The sequence below is a fragment of the Pollachius pollachius genome (assembly GCF_949987615.1).
Source record: "Pollachius pollachius genome assembly, chromosome: 1".
Taxonomy (NCBI): Eukaryota; Metazoa; Chordata; class Actinopteri; order Gadiformes; family Gadidae; genus Pollachius; species Pollachius pollachius.
In genome coordinates this window covers 18465265-18484149 of record NC_136934.1, presented here as the reverse complement: position 1 = coordinate 18484149, position 18885 = coordinate 18465265, and the positions used below count along the sequence as shown (strand labels likewise).

The window sequence follows — 18885 nt, the reverse complement described above, 5'->3', positions numbered from 1 at the left end:
TTGATTTCAGTGTTAGTTTATACATATTTGGATAGAAAACACAGTGAAGACAAGATTGGTCAAACTTAATAAAAGCACTCAAATACCTCATGCGTTACGCGTCTGGGGTCTCGTTTCCCGAACCCACACAGTATTCATTATACAGCAGGTCAGCGTGTGCTTAACAAACTTAAACGTGTCCAATAACACTCACCCCATCTCATGCTACAGGTTAATCTCCCTTCGCATAATCACATCTTTTGATAAGAAAGTGTTTATGATTAAGAATACCATCAACCACAAGGAAGACTTGACACTGATCAAAAAACCAGAACATGAAATAACCATTTCTCTTCCCATGTGCATATATAGATGTGCGGTTGAAACCAAGGACGGATTAACATGACCACGAGCCCTGGACACAAACCAGCCACGGCAAAACACGGAATCTGTCAGGTTAATATCATGAATTTAAAAGCACCTAATGACTTCCTTTAACGAATTTCATTGGTTTAAAATATAAAGAATTCCGCATCGTCAACTTATTCGTCATTTTAACCGTCTAACCATTTTGACCGTTGATCAAGGGCCCCCCCATTGGCCAGGGCCCTGGACATGTGCCCACTTTGCCCATGCGGTAATCCGTCATTGGTTGAAACACCTTGCGCAAGCAGCCTTGCCTCAGCGGCTTGAAGACCCAGGGGGAAGCGTGGAAGCAACAGCCGCTACCTGGCAACCGGTTGGTTCTCTGCTGAGAACAAGCAGATGCAACAGTTCTTCTGATTGGCCAACGTGTCAGAACTCCATATAATAGGGCTTGATATGCTATTGGGATAGTCAGAGAAACAGTGAACCACGAAACAACTTTGGCTGGGCAAGAGTGCCAGTGCAGAGAGGCATACTACTCAATAAAGAGCTTTATTGAGCAAAGCAAATCCTATGCAACATCACTCTCCCTTCCTACTTGTAAAATGCAGCAACAGAACTTGGTACGATAAAACTTTTATTACTCCACTGAAATGCACAACACTTTCGTCCCCATCCCTGTAAACAGTGTGAAGAACATATATATATATATATATATATATATATATATATATATATATATATATATATATATATATATATATATCCCGATACATACATACATACATACATACATACACACACACTTTTGTTTACCATCAACTTGCGACATTGAACTTCTGCTTCCTTGGACCTCCTGTAGATGACCCCTCTTGATTTACAAAAGACACCAAGAGAACAAGAGAAGTGATGCTCATTATTAGACGAGGTACAGTGATATGACAAGGGCAAATATTGCACTGTTTGAAGTTTTTAGAATCCCTGTTCTGCAATGGAAAGTAACGGCAGAACACATCTGCACAAATAAAGGCAAAAAAATAAATAGAAATCGCAGTACCTTACATTCTGAAGAATTTCCTCTACTGCCCATGTTTAATATGCTGTATTTGTGGCCTCAAGAAATAAAGACATAAAAACCCGAAGAAGGTATGACAGACAGATGATTATCATAGTGATCATGCACCTTACAAGGCAAAAAGGCGAGTGCACCCAAAGAAATACATATCTTGAAGTGTGCAATGCAGTCACAAAGCCGACCTGTTGTCATGGGTGCTCATGGAAATGGACATCTACTGGTAACTTAATCACATGTGTGGCAAATAAAAGGCATTAAATAGCTCAATAAATTATCCCTTCCCAAAGTCAAATCCCAGATCCAACTCCTTTCCCTCCCCTATGCAGTGTCTCTAGTCCTTCTCAGTCTGGTCCAGGAAGCACAGAAGGAGCACGATGGAGGTCTGAGTGCATCTCTCAATGGTGGGCGGGGTCTCTCTCCATGGGGGGCGGGGTCTCTCTCCATGGGGGGCGGGGTCTCTCTCCATGGGGGGCGGGGTCTCTCTCCATGGGGGGCGGGGTCTCTCTCCATGGGGGGCGGGGTCTCTCTCCATGGGGGGCGGGGTCATAAGGTGCAGCATCATGATGGAGGTGCTGGGGAAGGGTGGGTCAGACATGCGAGCGAAGACGTCGATGTTTCGGGGGCGGGTTCAGAGTGTGATGGGGAGGGGGGGCGAGAGGAGGCCCTCCTCCAGCCAGGTGACAGAGGACGGCGTGCGGCGTTCCCCCCCCCGCCGGTGGATGCGGCGGAGGCGCAGCACGTAGAGCGCGATGGACAGCAGCACCACCATGAAGCAGGCCAGGAACAGGTAGTGGTTGTTGAACAGCGAGAAGCCGTGGCGCCAGTGGGAGTGGACCGCCTTCAGCCCCTCCTGCTGGATGTCCCTACGAGGCACCGAGAGCGCGTTATTAGCCTAGCACTCAGCCAGAAACAAGGCCATGAGGACAGAGGACCGCGCCTTACCTTAGGGGCAGGAAGCGGGTCCGGTAGAGGATGGCTCCCAGAGTCCACTGCACCTCTTTGTCGTAGACAAGGAGGGCCGTCTTCAGGTTTTTATATTCTGCAGGGAAGGAGAATCCCGAGTGGAAAACCTCATGCATCCATGCAGATTTAAAACACTGGTACCTGCGCAGAGAGTGATGGAACACAGGGACAAACCATGCAGATTAAAACACTGGTCCCTGCGCTGGAAGTGATGGAATACACAGACAAACCAAAAGGTAGATAAGAAATGCATTACGTTGTTGTGGCTGCTGCCAAGGAAAACGTTAAAAAGCCATTGATATGCTATTGGGATAGTCAGAGAAACAGTGAACCACGAAACAACTTTGGCTGGGCAAGAGTGCCGGTGCAGAGAGGCATACTACTCAATAAAGAGCTTTATTGAGCAAAGCAAATCCTACGCAACATCACTCTCCCTTCCTACTTGTAAAATGCAGCAACAGAACTTGGTACGATAAAACTTTTATTACTCCACTGAAATGCAAAACACTTTCGTCCCCATCCATGTAAACAGTGTAAAGAACATATATATATATATATATATATATATATATACACACCGATACATACATACATACATACACACTTTTGAGGTATTTAAAAAGCTACACTCATCCCTACAGCACTTAAAAGACCAGCATTTGTAACCTAAAACCTGTTTTTTATTGTACAACTGGCAAAAATGAAGTTGTGCTAGGCCTAGACTGAGTTTCCAGTTCCTTGCTTGACTTACTTCAGTCTGTGAAGGTCTGCATGCGATGCGTACAGGCCGTGGTCGAAGCGCTCCTTCAAGGTTTTCCACTGCGTTGCACAGTAACTCTGGGGAACACAAACCAGTTCAGTCCAGCAGGTCCCACAACAACATTACAGCATCACTAAAGGGACCCTGTCCTAGGCTCAATGGAAAGAGCTTGGCACTCACAGTATGATTAGAAATGCACGTGAACATGTATGTACTTCAAATGGCATCAATTCTTTTATTACTGGCATTCACTTATTTCACATGCAAAATTATAAAGAAAATGCCTTCAGTTGCCCTCAGAACTCATCGCCACTAATAACAGCTGGGAGCCAGCGTCCACCAGTTTGATGTTGTGTTGGCTGATAAGACGCCCAGCGTTCACAGTAATGAGCCTCTAGAGTCGGGGCGAGCGTGCTCATCTGAGACGCGGTGCGAACAACACTCTGCTCCCTCCTCCTACCCGGGCGGCCTTGGCGTAGCGGCTGGCGTTGTAGTCCCCTCCCATGCGCAGCACGTCCTCCGTGCAGTAGTAGAACTCGGAGAAGCCGTAGAACTGGCTGTTGCCGTAGTCGATGGCGGGCTGGTAGACACCGTTGAGCGAGGTGTGGCTCTCCTCGGTGCGGTTGAGGAACGGCTGGAGGAGCAGCCGGCAGCGGTCGAAGTCCCCGTTGCCCCGGAGGTGCAGCGCACCCACCTGGTCCTGCAGGTCGGAGGGGAGACACGGGTCCAGCAGGGGGGACTCGGCCGTCTCCCCGGCATGCTGGTCCAGGAGCCTGGGGGGGGGGGGGGGGGGGGGGGGGGGGGGGGACACAGGCACGTAATATAATAAGGGACGCATGAAGGACAGAATCGGTCTGCAGTTTAACCATGGTCATCGGTCACATCTCCCCAGGCTTCCCACAAAGTCACTTTGTTGTGCCGATTCTCCCAGAGAGCTTTGTGTGCCACGTATTTAAACAAGGGAAATATGGTACTTTGATCTCTGTGATAAAACATTTTGTGAGGTACTTGACGTGTACTTGACCGAACAAACATTCATCCTTAAAAGACATAAGTGCCGTGTTGTTTACCCTTGAGAAGGCGCCTTCACGCTAAACACTCTCTGGCACGACAAAGAGATTTCGACCAATGGTATTGGTGATATTACATCCAGAGAAAGTAAGATGCACTTTGTTGAACCCATACGGAAAATAAGGCTGTCCCGTTGGAAATGACAGGTATAGAAAAAACATTTTTTTAAGTATTTAAATAAAGAAAGTAGGTAGGCTCTTAATCCAAAGCGGTTCTCACTTGTTTTTGGTAGCGGTGCTCTGAGCCAGGCTCTCCTCGTAGCGCCTGCGCGCCGCGTTGCCCCCGAAGCCCAGGAAGGTGGAGACGTAGACGCGGTAGACGTGCTCCGTGCGGTGGGCGTCGCAGCCAAGGTTGAACTCCGCCAGGAGGTTCTTGGCGACCTCCTCCTAGACGGCACAGCGGACATCAGCGGCAGAAACACACGCTGACCTGAGCACTACTAAGTACAAGTCAACTACACAATGTCAGATCCATGTGGGGCTCAACTATCAATCAACAGGATGTGGTGGAAAAGCCAACACAGAACAACTAGAATTTGCAATGCGAAAAGTGCTTTCGACACAATAAACACGACTACAACAGAACTATTTCCCATTTCTTTGTATTTTTCCAGTACGGAGCATTATATAAGTTTGAACGGTTCTCAGTAAGTTCCATGTGTTGGACTTTGTATCCGGCTATGAATGGATGAGGACAGCTTACAGCAGGCCATCAATAGAGTTGAATGGAGAACACGTCACCATCATCACAGGCCAAAATAAAGGATGCAAACCGGTTGAACCGGGTAATGACAGGAGGTGGGAGGGAGGGAAGGAGAAGACGAGAAGGGTAAGTGGCAAAGAAATCAGAGAGCGGGGGATAAAACTGAATTGGTTTGGTGGATAATAACCTGTTGTGGAGAAGCAAAGCTTACGGTTTTGGGCACTTCGTACGCTATCTGCGTGGACACGCCCCCCATATCCAGGACACCTGCTGTTCTCTTTCTCACCAGCGCCTCCTGTTGGTCTCCTCCTGGGAGCTGCACCTCCACTACGGCCTGGCCGTCTGGAGGAACACAAGCAGCACGTTAGCATAGGCATCAGACTGGCCATGACACGACACACAGGAGATCTCCATCACCTTCTTCCTGTCTTCAAAAGAGAACCATTCAACACTAGAGGAAGACAACGTGAAAAACGTTTACCGTTGTGGACATGGTTAAACCTTCCCAGTACAAAGTTTATTCCGATCCATGCGTAGACGCCTGGAATGAAAGAGAAAGGATTAGTAATCAGAATTTAATCCTTTTATATTTGAAACCTTATTGTGTTGACGAGAATATTACTTTTTAGTGTCTCACAAATGTAACAAAAATCGGTGCAACTTCTCCCGGTAGGTGAATCCCGTTTGCTTACCTTCCTGCTTGCCAGAGATGACCTCCACATGGGAATCAGAGAAGAGGAAGTTGAAGTGGACAGGGATGTCTGTCCGCAGATCCTCCAAAATAGCTTCTTGTTGACTTAAATAAAAGAATCAAACCAGAAACACCATTGAGCAGGCTGTGATGTTGAGGTCAGCAATATTCGGCTGCAGGCTCAGCCCCTCAGACTGTTCAGACCCCTCAGGGACAATTTTTGTGTGATGCTAGAGAAACAGTATATCTTCTATTTTAAGATGATCATTTTGCACTATTATTTGTAATGATCAAAAAGCAAGTGCAGTGTAACCAAACTGTAGGATCAAATTAGGTCATATTGTTTTACTTTAAGTACAGCCTTTCACTGAAAAGACACATAAAGCTGAAGCGAATGAAACATTGGATCATGCATCGTGCGCAGAGCGTGCGGACGCGGAGATGTGTTGTGGCAGGCATACGATTGGTTACCAGGCGCCAATACTAATGCCTGTTCTATTTTGAATTAATTAAACCAATGCCTGTCTTCTGAGCAAGCTCGCTTAATCAATGATTTTTGAATGAGGAGTTACTTTTCAAGGCAGCAATAAACCGCCGCCCCTGAGACTCCAGCGGGCCCGCTGCATCGTACCTCTCAGGCAGGAGCCTCATGCCAGCGGTGCACAGGATGTACAGGGGCGTCTCCTGGTGCTTGTTCTTGGGGATGTGTTGGGCTGCAAAGCTCAGCAGGGGGTAGATGTAATCACTAGACTTCTCTGGTGATGTGGCCAATTCAGAGATCCCTAAAAGCAAAAGAGGTCCACATTAGAGAGGTCCACTGCACAACAATGTTAACATCAGCCACCGAGGTTCAGGTTTAAGGACACTTTGGTTGAACCAGGTGTGAATGGACCAGTTAAAGCATCTATAACAAGTGAGTTAACCAGTAAGTTCAATTCAATTTTATTTGTATAGGCCTTAATCACCATAACAGTCTCAAAGGGCTTAACAGGCCAAATATTTACAACATATTTGTCGTATATATGATTAAATGATTAAAGGGTCGAAAGTTTAAGGGCACATTTTTTTACTATAGGAAATCCGTCATAAACTTATTACAATATTGACAATATTGTCAACATTACTACAACAATGGAAATTCATCATATGGTTGTGGTGATAGAAGAGCTTTAAAAGAGGTTTCAGTGTTCACCTAGATTAGCCTTAGCATTGTGCAGCATCCTAACCTAGCTAGCTTTGATTGTTTACTGGGAATAGGTTAACCAAGCGATTGCTAGTGCTTGACACTTGGTTCTATAAACATCCTGACTGTACCAACAGTGATATGTTGTTTCTCTTTCTTCAGATAAATGTACATATTGTGAGTCACTTTTGATAAAAGCGTCGGCTAAATGCACCAAATGTAAATTGTGAGTGTGTAGGACTCGCCTGGCTTTATCTTCATCACCACCGGCTTGCGGTGCTGGTCCCTCATCTGCCTGATGTCCAGGAGCTCGTGGGGGTTCCCGTTGTGCCGCGGCCAGCAGTACACAAACACCCGGGAGCCGCTGCTGCCACAGTCCACCACTAGGCCGTAGTTCAGCGTGGGGTTGCTGGTGTCTGTCGCCTCCACGTTTGTGACTCGAGCCAAGTGTCTTCAGAGGACAAAACAAACAATCTGTTACGTGCTTCGGTCAAACAGGAAGTGGAGAGGTTACAGAGCTCAACCAAACGTACCTGTGGAAGTGGCTTTCCTCTTTAGTCCAAATGGTGTGTCCCTTTCCAATAAAGAACATCAGGTACAGCAGTCCCACCAGGCACAAAACCAGGCCAAGTATGAGCAGCTGTCTGAAGGAAGGCTGTAAGATCCGTGGAAGTACATGGGACGACAGGCTGAAATGCCAGGAGGCTGGGAACAGGCAGGAGATGCTGATCCTGTCAAACACAGAAGGAAGGCGGTTGTGTTGAGTCAAGGAAAGCTACATCTATGCGGAGTGTGAACATCAATGTGACAGTCATGAACCAGGGGCTGCCCTAATAATACACACCTTCCCATGACGACGGATGCTGTTATTATTTAATATAGAGCGATGTGTGAGCAGCTGACTGTAGAGGCGAGTGTCGACTCGGTCCAGATAACCTTCTCTGTTTCTTCATCGCCAGCCATGATCCGGACCTGATGACAATGACAGTCTGGTCAGTGAGACTCAGGTCATCGGGGTCTGGACGGACAGGTCCTTGGGGTCTGGACGGACAGACCTCAGCTCTCAGGAGGAGATGAGATGTTATACGTCATGCGTAAACATGAACTCCTGAAGCGGCTAGTGCTAACTAGCTACGGAAAAATAACACGGATTTGACACGTGGAACCAACCATTTGTAAGAATAAACGAGGCTGGTAGACATCACATCCCAACATAGTGTTGAACGGTTGTCTCTTTCTTCGCCCTCCTTGATGAGTTAAACTCAGCTTACCTGGACAGCCAGATGCTAGCCGTGAGCCTTCTGCTCTTCCGTCGCAGGTCTCCGCTGAGTGACGTGGCGCATGCGCTGTTTCGGGTGGGTTCGATTTGCCACCCGGTGTTAACCAACACAGGTACACTAGGCGGTGCCGGTCCTCAGATTCATAGCTTAGACAAACATTACATTTTAGAATGATGTGTTGGGAAATATAATGACTATAGCCACTTTGTAAATAAAAATCTAAATGAGAAGTGCAGTACAAGTATTAAATAGTTAATTTAACATCCCTGAAAGTAAAAAAAAGTAAGTTGAAGTAGTGTTAGACAAAGATTTTAAAATATTTTTATTTCTATTGGCAATCAAAACCTACATTGGCATGAAATGTATCTTTATTTTAAGGTATATCTGAATTTATGAAGGCCACTTACAATACAAAAGGACTGTTCATACAATATTGCAGACAGTATATCACAGAAAAGATCACTTAAATGCTTTTACTTTTTACACATGGAAACCTTGTCCATGCTGAAAATGAATGGGAAACATTATAACAGGTTCACTATTCAAAACAAGTCACTTAAAACCCCATGATGGAATAACACCATATTCAGTTCAGTGATCAAAGTGCCACAGTGTTTGTATTTACACTTAACATCCATTGAACCCTTAATTTCAGCTTGTGGTAAATTTTTTGAGGGATCAGAAATGGAATTTTTTAAGAGAATAAAATAACTACTCATAGTTGTCAGAGAGACTTGTTGAAACTCTCTCAACGTGTTTCAACATGGTTCCTCACAACGCCGGCTCCAGCCTCTTCTTCTGTCCAAAGTCTGAAGAGAAGGAGGAACGGAGAAGATACGCATTACAACGGACGAATCAGAGGACAGCGTCACAGGGAGTAGAACTAGAAGGGACCACAACAAACCTGAGTCTCTGAGGGTTAAACGATTCAGCTCTTCCTCCAGCTGCTGGTCGCTGATGTTGAAGGTGTTGGTCGGTACGTCGGGCAGGGAGGCCAGCAGGGAGCTTCCTCCCTGGGCCGTCTCCCTGGGCGGTACCAGGGGGTTGTGGGGCACCTCCGGCAGGACGCCCGGGAGGCTGTCTGTCATCGCGTCAGCGTCCTCCATCAGGGCTTTGAGCTCTTCTTCCAACTCGTCCACATTTTCGTCTGCCAACACATTTATGTTAAATATCTCTAAGTACTCACGCAACAGCAGAAATGAGTCACAACACAATATATCTTGCATTGTAATAAACCATGCACCTGAAGTGGCCACGCCCGCTAAAGTCTGGTTCACGTCCTCTTGAACATCGCACAGCTGGTGAAAGACACACATGTTAGTATGGCATTGTGAATGGAGACAAAGACAAACACCAATAACTGAAATCTCATAGCTACCTCCTGGATTTGATCCACGAGGCTCTCTGCCCCTTCCACTGTGACGTCTTTCAGTGCCAGTCGCAGGGCGGCCACCCCAGTCTGATACGCCTGCATAACCTTCAGGTCACCAGCACATTGACATGCAAAGACATCAGCACAGTGGAACATACGTATAATAGTATTTATCCAAACCGCTGTACGCTGAGGTCACCGTGGAGAGTAATACCGAGCCACTCAAAACAGTTCATCACAGGCAACATTGTTATTAACATTCCAGTGCTTACCAGTTTATCGGTCTGTGATTGGGCGATTCTGTCCAGTATACCTCGAATGGTCTCAAGTTGGGCAAACAGGTTGTCCGCTCTCTTTTCAACCCTCTTGCGTCCCCTCAGACATCTCAAGGCCTGTGAAACACATTAAATAATATTACCAGGGAATGAGAAAAACCCTTGTTTGGGCCCAAGCTCTGCGGGTCAGTGGCTAGTGTTGGTTGCTTGAGTGACACTAAAATTGACACTCAGTGACACTGAAACCAAAAATTACCCAGCAAATCCCTACTGAAATATTTGGATTCTGCCTTTAAGAGTATCTTTAAAGCGGCAAGCTCGAAGCTCTCAAACGATTTTTATTCCAATAAATTCAACATCTATCCCTGCATTATGTAACACATGATGATTGAGCCTATGGCTCACTGATGGGAGCTTCTGCCTTTGCAGTATAATGAATGTTAGGAACTGGGTGTCGGTGAGGACACTACCCCATTGTGCCAGAGAGGGAGGGCGGTGCTACCGCAACAGACTCGCTGTTCAACCAGCTGGTGTGGGTAGTGATGGATTGTTTTTTCGCTAAAGAAAATCGATTGCCATATATATATAGCCTCCCAGCCCTGAAAACAGCTCAGACACAGGAAACCTATACTCATAAAGAGAAACTAAAAATGAAATTCTGGATGATTATCAGGATGCAATGTGTGTGTGTGCGTGTGCGTGTGCGTGTGCGTGTGCGTGTGTGTGTGTGTGTGTGTAACCTGAGATTTCTTCCTGTCCCGCAGGAGCATCCTCGCTTCCTCTCTGCACCTGCAGATAAATCACACGTCCTAGCGTTAGCAGGACGTTAGATATGACCACCTGACCTTGGAAAGGAAGCACAGTACAGTGTGCTTCACCCCCCATGCCAACGGTCTGACCCCAGCAAGGAGTCAAGCAGCTGTTTGCTGAGGCCCTGAATCCAGCAGAGTGCTTTGCTTAAGTGATACCACAGACTATTGGCTTTGAGGCTATGCAGCGATGTGGTGACATCTCTATGCCATGGTCTAAACACTTCCCTAAAATATTGCTTTGCTGCAGAACATCCTGTTACCTTCATAATGGCGCTTTCAGCTTGCTGGTGCTTGCTTTCAGCAAGAAAACGGCTCAAACCATCCCTTATGGAATAGACTCAGGACACTAGGTAGGTATGCTTTCCACTCATATAGAATAGCATCACGGTTAAAAAAAACACTAACTGATAAACCCATTGGGCCACATGTACGTATTGTGTGTAATTGTATGTTTAAAGTGTATCTGTATGTATAAAGCATGTTTGTATGTTGAATGTGTATTTGTAAGTATAATGTGTATTTGTATGTATAATCTATATTTATATGTATAACGTGTTTTTGGATGTAAAATGTGTATTTGTATGTATAATGTGTATTGTATGCGTATGTTTGTATTTTTATCAGTTTTTGTATGGATAAAGTGTATGTGCCGTACTTGTCTGCCTCCAGGCCGAGGACTTTGATTCGTTCCCCCAGCAGGTTCTCGCTGCGCTGAAGCTGGTAGATCCCAACGTCCACGTCGCTCACAGGGGAAACCCGGCACTGCCCTGGCCGGGAAAACTTCACTATCTGTTAGGACGGTAAAACAAGGAAAACTACATTCTCTGTTTGGACGAAAACAAGGAAAATTCACTGTTAGGAAGGCAAAACAAGGAAAACTTCACTATGTGTTAGGACGGCAAAACAAGGAAAACTACACTCTCTGTTTGGACGAAAACAAGGAAAATTCACTCTCTGTTAGGAAGGCAAAACAAGGAAAACTTCACTATCTGTTAGGACGGCAAAACAAGGAAAACTACACTCCCTGTTTGGACGAAAACAAGGAAAATTCACTCTCTGTTAGGAAGGCAAAACAAGGAAAACTTCACTATCTGTTAGGACGGCAAAACAAGGAAAACTTCACTATCTGTTAGGAAGGCAAAACAAAGAAAGAATTCTGACAAGGAAAACATTTGACACAGAACATTATACTTTATACGTATATTTATCTGTATAAACTTTGCCCTGCTAACACAACCCTTACCTTCTCCCCCTCGTGCACTGAGACGGTACACCTCTTCTCCCTCTGCAGCTGCAGCAGAGCCAGGCACAGGGAGCTCTCTCCAGGGCAGACCTCAGAACAGAGCTCGCTCAGCTCCTGGAAGGACAGGAGCGAGCGGCCGGAGAAGGCACTTCTCCTGTAGGCTTCCAGCAGGTCCGCTGCCTTCTCCTGGAAGGTGGAACCCGTGGCATTACTGACAGTGTCGCACACAACTTAAATTGATTTCAAAGAATTGAGTCAACATACCTTTACTAGCTCTATCACAACAAAAGACTCATCCTGTGATACCAGGCTACTCCCTAGAAGGGTGGAGAAGGTCCACTTCAGAGGCTTCACCAGTAGAACCCCGACACCCCAGGACAGCCAGCCAGAGTCTACATTGGCAGCGAACTCAGACTCTCTCTGCAGCTTCCCACACCTGAGAGGTCCAACAAACGCGGTGAGAACCCGTGCAGTGACAGTAACAGTGACACAAGAGCTTTGGATGACAACATGGTGAGAAGGTTACCTTGCCATGCTCTGGATGACCGTGGTCAAGCCCAACGGCAGCCGTCCGTTCCTCTTGAAAGCAGCGTTGAGTTCCTTCAGGCTCAGGCTCACGGCTCCGTGTGTCCTGCAGGTCTGCAGGATCAGCGAGGACCAGAAGTCCACCTTACTGTCCCAGTCAGATGGGTGGACCTCTCGGTTCTCCTTGAAGTCGGAGAACAAGAAGTTCATCCGTTCCTCGTCCTCCCAGTCATCTGGAAAAACTGTTTTCTTAGTGTGCGCCATGCTGTGAACTGAACCCTGAAACCCGAAACGATAACCTTATGTTTGTTGTGCCATATGACTACAGGAGCTAAAGGGCTATTGAGAGTCTATAGAGATATAGTCAGAGCTGGTTCGATATGAATGGCGACAGTCAAAACATTACGTCGATTTTAAAAGATCAGCCGAGTTGACTGGCAGCTGAAGAAGGATTACTATTATTAATATAATGTGGAAAGACGCACACTTCGCTCTGACTAATGCGAGCTTCACCTTAAACAACAACCACCGATAGCTTGGTTTGAAACACCGAAGCGTGTGGGCGGGCGGGCGGAGGTTAAATGCACCGCCTCTTGATACCACATACGAACCACAGACGTCTGGTGTAACATAACACGCGCACCCACACTCCTCTTTTCCTTTCGTTTCCAGCGACACCAGCAGGTGGTGCTGGTGCACGCGCGCGGATGTAAGGACTTTTCATTTACTTCTTTTTTTTAATTTATTCTTTGTAAACAGTGTCCCATCAAACTCATGAAGTTTAGTGTCAAGATAAACCTCAATCCAGTTTATTCAAGTTTATTGCATTTACAAAGTGCTGATCATTTTAAATATTTTCTTGGTTTTATTCATTTCTGTAGAACAGAGACACATGAACTGCTCTCTGAGAGGAACGTGAGGTCAAAGATCATGAACGTGGGGTCATAGATCATGCTCGTTGGGGATTCAGTTTTTGGAATATACCTTTCTTTGAAAATAAGTAATGCGTTTCGAAATTCTCCCATTTTCTTTAACACACATTTAGCAGACACTTTTATCCGAATCGATTTACAAGTGAGGCCGAGAACAATGAAAGCATACAATCAAACTGAGAATTGGTATACAGTAAATTATTGATTATTGATAAACACAAAGAGTCCAGAAAATCTCCATTTCTTTGTTATCAAGTCAAGCTTACTTTGGATTTCTGTTAATAAGCGGCATGCTGATTGCTACATGTGGGCTAATTAGTTTTAAGGATCCAAAGTTTTACCAATCCATTCAATGTGAACAGTTAATGTACATGCACACAATCTGTAGAGCACACAATATATAGCATAATACGTTACAAAACATTGGATCATGATGCTCAGGGATCCGACACACACATGGATGTAATTAGTTGTCCAATATTATTGCATAAGAATATAATAAAAAAACGATCATTTGGTTAGTTGCGTCCATCTGTCTGTTGAGACGGCTTCAGTCTGATTGGCTCAGGCAAGCTGCAGTCCCTCTCCTCGGCATGGCACGTGTTTCTTTAAGGGGCTCCTGTTATACCACCAGGTCTGAGTGAGATTAGCCATTACAAGCCCTTTGAAAATCTGCCTTTTCCTGTGTTTTAGTGACATCACAAGCGGGAGTCTCCATCTAGATGTACGCTGGATAGAGAAGCAACATTTGCTGCAGTCCACTGGGTAGGCTGGTAGACTGATCCATCCAGCACACATCTAGTTGGAAGCGCCCACTTGTGATGTCACTTTGGCACAGGAAAAGGCAGATTCTCAAACGGCTTGTAAAGGCCAATCACACTCCCACCTGGTGGTTTAACAGGGGCCCTTTACTGCGGATCTCTACTGAGTTTGGTGTTAGGTTGTCTCTACTTGGCACTGAGGTCCACCAGCAGGTGCTGGTAGGCCAGGGTGTTCCCCTTGAAGCTGGCGGCCAGCAGGATGTCCTTGTTGTCCACAGAGACCAGGCTGAAGGCACGCGGCCCCCTGATGTTGAGCTCCTGGAAGGGCTGGAAGCGCTGCGTGAGGTCGTCCCACAGGTACACCCTGGAGAAGGAGAAGTCGCTGCCCAGCAGGAGGTACTGGCGCAGGCCCACCGTGAAGGGGTACACCGCCATGGAGCCGCGCGACGGCAGCGTCTGGATCTCAACGAAGCGCTGGCCCTCCCAACGCAGGATCTTGGAGTCGCCGATGAAGCGCGTGAGGCACAGGTAGAGCACCTTGCGCACCCAGAAGTGCTTCACCATCTGCACGTCGGCCAGCTCGGTGATCTGGGAGTAGAAGGTGAACTGCTTCTGGCTGCGGCTCCACTGGAAGATCACGGGCGGCTGGGAGGCACTGGACAGGATCAGGTGCTGCCGCCCGCTGCCGGTGTCCAGGAACTCCACGTGTGTGTCGCGGTGCCAGGGGTGCAGGGACTGGTGGGTGTAGAAGCCGTTGCTGTTCCAGCGGTAGATGCTGGTGGAGCCGGCCTTGGAGCTGTCCGCCACCACGAAGTACCACTCCTCGTCCAGCTGGAAGGTCTCGATGAAGTTGGGCTTCCTGACGCGCGTCGTGTCAATGTCCTGGATCTTCACGAAGCGCTGCGGGTCGTCGGCCCATCTAGGAGAAACGATGCATAAGAACTGATCATTACCGACAACAACATGGCGGCAGGTGGCTCAGGAGGTAGAGCAGGTTGGCTGATAACTTGAAGGCTGTTAGTTCGATCCCCGGCTCCTGTGTCGAGGTGTCCCTGAGCTAGACACCAATATTGAAAAGAGCTTTGAGTGGCTACTTGTTAGAAAACCACTGCATAAATGCAGTCCATTTAACAACAACCACAGTGTTTCTATTATTAATAACCACCAGTCGACAAACTAATGATAGGCAGTATAATTAACGCTCCAGTTAAGTCGTCCTTCTAAACCTTGTGATTTGAGATCAGCAGTGTTTCCATGGTTTAAAGTCTTACTTGTAGATGTGGGAGCCTCCAAAGAGCTGTGCCACCACCATGTAGAGCGTGTTGTTGATCACCACCGGTTTGCAGTAGACGGCAGAGCGGGCTGTGAGACACAAACACAGACGCACCCTATTCAAATGTCTTGATAATGCATTCATCACATTCCCTTCACACAACAACCCGTCGTGACTCACAGGTGATGTTGTGGAAGTTCTTGAAGAGCATCTCCACATGGTCCCAAATGTACAGCGTGCAGAAGCCTGTATCGGGCTGAGCAAAGACCACAAAGTGATCCTCGTTGAACTCATAGGACTCCACAGACACCGACTGGAAACGGAAGGTTTCATAAACTGCGAAATCTATAGAGAGGGAGAGAGAGAGAGAGAGAGAGAGAGAGCCTTATTACCTGCCCATAAATTGAAATCGAGTCCATTGCCTTTTGAAGTCACTGAGACTGACCATGAAAGGGAAAGGAGGGAAGGGCCAACCTGCACTGATGCAGTTGAAGTCCCGCGGGGTGAGGTCGTGGATCCTGCGTCCCTGGAACTCGAAGGGACTGGCGCAGTAGATGGCGGGCACTGAGGTGTTGGTCTGCTCCATCCAGTCCACCAGCCACTTGATCTTACAGTCGCAGCGGAACGAGTTCCCCCGCAGGTCTCTGCACAGAGCGTCAAAAGGGCGTTATTTAGAGTAAAGGAAAACCACCACATTTTTAGTATTCCCGAAGAAACACTCCCAATAAGTGGCTGTGTAAGTGCACAGTACAGTTTCATGGCTGTGTGATGCTGCCAATGTTTCCACAGGGAACTTTGCTTTCTGCTGAGTGTTCAAAGCAGCACTGCGTCAAGGCACGGCGTCTGTTTCAGCGTGTTTACACTCACAGGTCGGTGAGGATGTCGAGGTGCTGGAAGAGCTGCCGGGGCAGCAACTGCAGGTTGTTGTTGGACAGAGACCTGGAGGATCAGCAGGAAAGAGCAGCTGTTAGCACCACTGCTGATCCACACACAGTCGGACCATGAGAGGTGTTCTGGTTTAATGTAAATATTAAAACAAAAATACAATATTACATAGATCAAATGTTTTCTGGTTTAATACTACATTGATCAAAGTTGGTCTGGTTTAATGTGAATCTAAAAACAAACATACAATATTGCATTGATGTGTGGAGAGCAGATAGAAAGGGGATACTTTACAGATGCGTCAAAGACTTGAGTCCTCTGAAGGTGTTCTTGGAGAGAGCCTGGATGTCATTATTCTCTATGAACCTGAGGGAAAGAGTCAGCTTCAGAGATTTGTTGTTTCACAAACACGGAGAACATCAAAATTTTGTCAATAGGCAGTAGGATAGAATCTAATAATACCAAAACAACTGGGCACACTTTTATATTAGACAAGTAGAGATTATCTATAGATTATAATAAAATTTGGTTTAGTTTCGATAAAGATACTGTATGTACTATACATATATATTTAAAACAATGTTATTATATTAATACCTACACATAAACTAGAACTACTTAACGAAACAAAAATAATCTAATGAGTGATTTGGAAGATGGATAACAGCGTGTGCACTTATCACAGACGATCCAGCCGAGGCTGGCCATGAAAATATTATTAGCATTCACAGCGGGTCGCTGGGGTTCTACCCGTTAATGCAGAGGCTCTGTAATGGGCTGCTGCACAATCTGTTCAATCACTCTTTAAAGCCTGATGGACGGTGTTCCTGGAGGGCTGCACACTCATCGCCAAGCGGTTCACTGTGAAGCCTTCAACCTGCGGGGGTTTCAGCCGGTTGTGCAGCTCAAAGGATAAGGATGAGGAAACGTTTCTGTTCCAAATCCTAGCAAAGCTTTTGAAACCAAACGGGACAGAGCCTGAGTATTCTAACGTTCCTCTAGTGAGACGTGGACGTTTAACCACAACGATGGAGACACAGCAGAGCCTGTAGAGCCGTAAAGCTGTAGGGCAGTCAGTGTGAAACACTTTCACTGGTGTGGGAATCACTTAGAGTTACTGGAGTAGCCAGTGTTAGCACTAAGAGGTACTGGTGTAGTCAGGGCAGGGGTCAGTGTGAAACACTTACAGGTACTGGGGTCTGGGGGTACTGGTGTGGTCAGTGTGAACCATTTACAGGTACCGGTGGGGTCAGGGGTCAGTGTGAAACACTTACAGGTACTGTTGTGGTCAGTGGTCAGTGTGAGACATTACAGGTACTGTTGTGGTCAGTAGTTAGTGTGAAGCACTTACAGGTACTGCAGATGAGACAGGCCAGCGAAGGCGTCGTCCGACACTTGAGTAAACGTATTGGGAGTTCAGTAAACTGTGGAAAAGCAAAAGCAAGCCGATCAAGTCCCAGACGTTCATGACTGCTTGTCTGGGTGGAACGACGTGTGTTTGGTACTTGAGCTTTGCGACCCCTTGTGCAAACAAATCTGTTTTCATAAAGGTTCTGGTTTCTGTAGCTCAACAGTGTGATTCAACAGCAACACAACACAATACAAGCAACACACAGTGCATTCTCTTAATAGCCCCCCCCCCCCCACACCCACACACACACACACACACACATACCCACATGGGGACCTCCACACACAAACACACACACACAACACTCGATTGCATCTGAGGACACAAGCGGGGCATTGTGTGAGTGTAAGGGAGCTGAAGGGACTCAGTCTTTGGTAACACTGACACTGGTCCAGAGACACTTTACTCTTATTACTGCAATGTCACCACTGTGTTCAATAGCCATTTATTCTAGTGGCTGTCGTCCTGCCATCTCAACGTTACCAAGAGAGACGCCGTCTTGATTAAAGAACGATGCAGGGCATATGAAGGGAAGAAATAAACCTTCTCTTTCTATAGTTTAACAACCAAGAAAGCATAAGTGGACTGAGACAAATGTGTTGTTAAGTGTTCCCTTAATCAAGGAGGGAAAGAACAGCGGTAATATAAGACTGAGTGCTAAAGTGATGCCCCCCATCTGGGTGTGTAGGTGGCGTACTGTAACAGTAAGATGCTGGTCCGAACACTGTTTTTTTTAAAAACTTTTTTAGCATCAGACCCAAATGTGTCAATAGCCACCCAAAAATGAATAAGGACCAATATTTTAGTTATAAAAGGGAGCCTTCACTTACTGTTAAAAACATGGAGGGACAACCATTGTGTCTAACCCAATAACATAGTATGCCATTTGTTAATCCTTCTTTCTAAGGATGAAGGTTTGGCCTATGCTCTGGGACCCTCTCTAAAGGCCCTCCTGACCAACGCCTAGGTCGCAGCCCACCAGCTGAGGATCACTGTGGTGCAGGGAGGAGGCCAGAGAGCAGAATACTCACAGGAACTGCAGCATCTGCAGATGAGAGAAGGCTCCCTCTGGGATGGTGGTGAAAGCTGCGTTCACCATAGTCCTGTTGGAGCATAAAAAACGATTAATAATGTTTCACACGTTAAAAGTAACAATTTGGTGGAACTAAAACTAAAATGATTTGGTTCATGGTGTTATGGAAACTTTGTTTCTGATCTTGTGTTTTTGTAACTGCGTATGAGGGGCTACTGCTGGTGTGTACTCTCAAAGTGTTTGTGTATATTCCTCTGTGGTTCCTGGCGGTCTCTTCTGTGATCCAGCAGGAT

The 18885-nt window shown here is 46.5% G+C and overlaps 3 protein-coding genes across 4 annotated transcripts in view; all 3 read right to left on the bottom strand.

Annotated features, from left to right (window-relative positions):
- Positions 1-1117: 1117 nt before the first annotated feature.
- On the bottom strand, positions 1118-8193 carry entpd4 (ectonucleoside triphosphate diphosphohydrolase 4). 2 transcript variants are annotated; one of them, XM_079733087.1, is made up of 13 exons: positions 8062-8193; positions 7635-7762; positions 7324-7521; positions 7036-7241; positions 6239-6389; positions 5609-5712; positions 5398-5457; positions 5104-5258; positions 4434-4600; positions 3604-3916; positions 3135-3220; positions 2363-2524; positions 1118-2283 (listed from the first exon to the last, which is right to left on the bottom strand). In XM_079733087.1, the coding sequence occupies exons 2-13, from the start codon at positions 7640-7642 to the stop codon at positions 2049-2051; spliced, it is 1845 nt and encodes a 614-aa protein (XP_079589213.1). In that variant the 5' UTR covers positions 7643-7762; positions 8062-8193; the 3' UTR covers positions 1118-2048. The 2 variants fall into 2 exon arrangements, with proteins under 2 accessions (XP_079589213.1, XP_079589214.1); XM_079733088.1 differs by having other exon boundaries at positions 5128-5258.
- A 208-nt stretch (positions 8194-8401) lies between these two features.
- On the bottom strand, positions 8402-12814 carry chmp7 (charged multivesicular body protein 7). The gene is made up of 10 exons (XM_079753337.1): positions 12299-12814; positions 12037-12208; positions 11773-11958; positions 11185-11318; positions 10458-10506; positions 9715-9834; positions 9449-9547; positions 9314-9368; positions 8975-9217; positions 8402-8879 (listed from the first exon to the last, which is right to left on the bottom strand). Exons 1-10 carry the CDS (start codon positions 12559-12561, stop codon positions 8842-8844), a joined length of 1359 nt encoding a protein of 452 aa, XP_079609463.1. The 5' UTR covers positions 12562-12814; the 3' UTR covers positions 8402-8841.
- Positions 12815-14176: 1362 nt separating this feature from the next.
- lgi3 (leucine-rich repeat LGI family, member 3) overlaps positions 14177-18885 on the bottom strand; it is a gene marked incomplete at both ends in the record, with an annotated part of 17059 nt that continues 12350 nt past the window's right edge. The window contains 9 exon segments of the mRNA XM_079754145.1: positions 14177-14909; positions 15262-15352; positions 15444-15608; positions 15738-15907; positions 16131-16202; positions 16443-16514; positions 17500-17558; positions 17560-17572; positions 18591-18662. Coding sequence (XP_079610271.1) covers positions 14177-14909; positions 15262-15352; positions 15444-15608; positions 15738-15907; positions 16131-16202; positions 16443-16514; positions 17500-17558; positions 17560-17572; positions 18591-18662 — 1447 coding nt within the window.

What these genes read in the sequence shown, in the direction of transcription:
- entpd4 (XM_079733087.1), bottom strand. An exon ending in GTTTAACCATGTCCACAACG is followed by an intron (nt 5,259 to 5,397) that starts GTAAACGTTTTT and finishes GTGTTCCTCCAG; the next exon opens with ACGGCCAGGCCGTAGTGGAG. An exon ending in GCTTTGCTTCTCCACAACAG is followed by an intron (nt 4,601 to 5,103) that starts GTTATTATCCAC and finishes TGTGCCGTCTAG; the next exon opens with GAGGAGGTCGCCAAGAACCT.
- chmp7 (XM_079753337.1), bottom strand. Translation starts at nt 12,561, where the DNA reads ATGGCGCACACTAAGAAAACAGTTTTTCCAGATGACTGGGAGGACGAG. An exon ending in AATCACAGACCGATAAACTG is followed by an intron (nt 9,548 to 9,714) that starts GTAAGCACTGGA and finishes GGTGACCTGAAG; the next exon opens with GTTATGCAGGCGTATCAGAC. An exon ending in AGCGGGCGTGGCCACTTCAG is followed by an intron (nt 9,218 to 9,313) that starts GTGCATGGTTTA and finishes ATGTGTTGGCAG; the next exon opens with ACGAAAATGTGGACGAGTTG.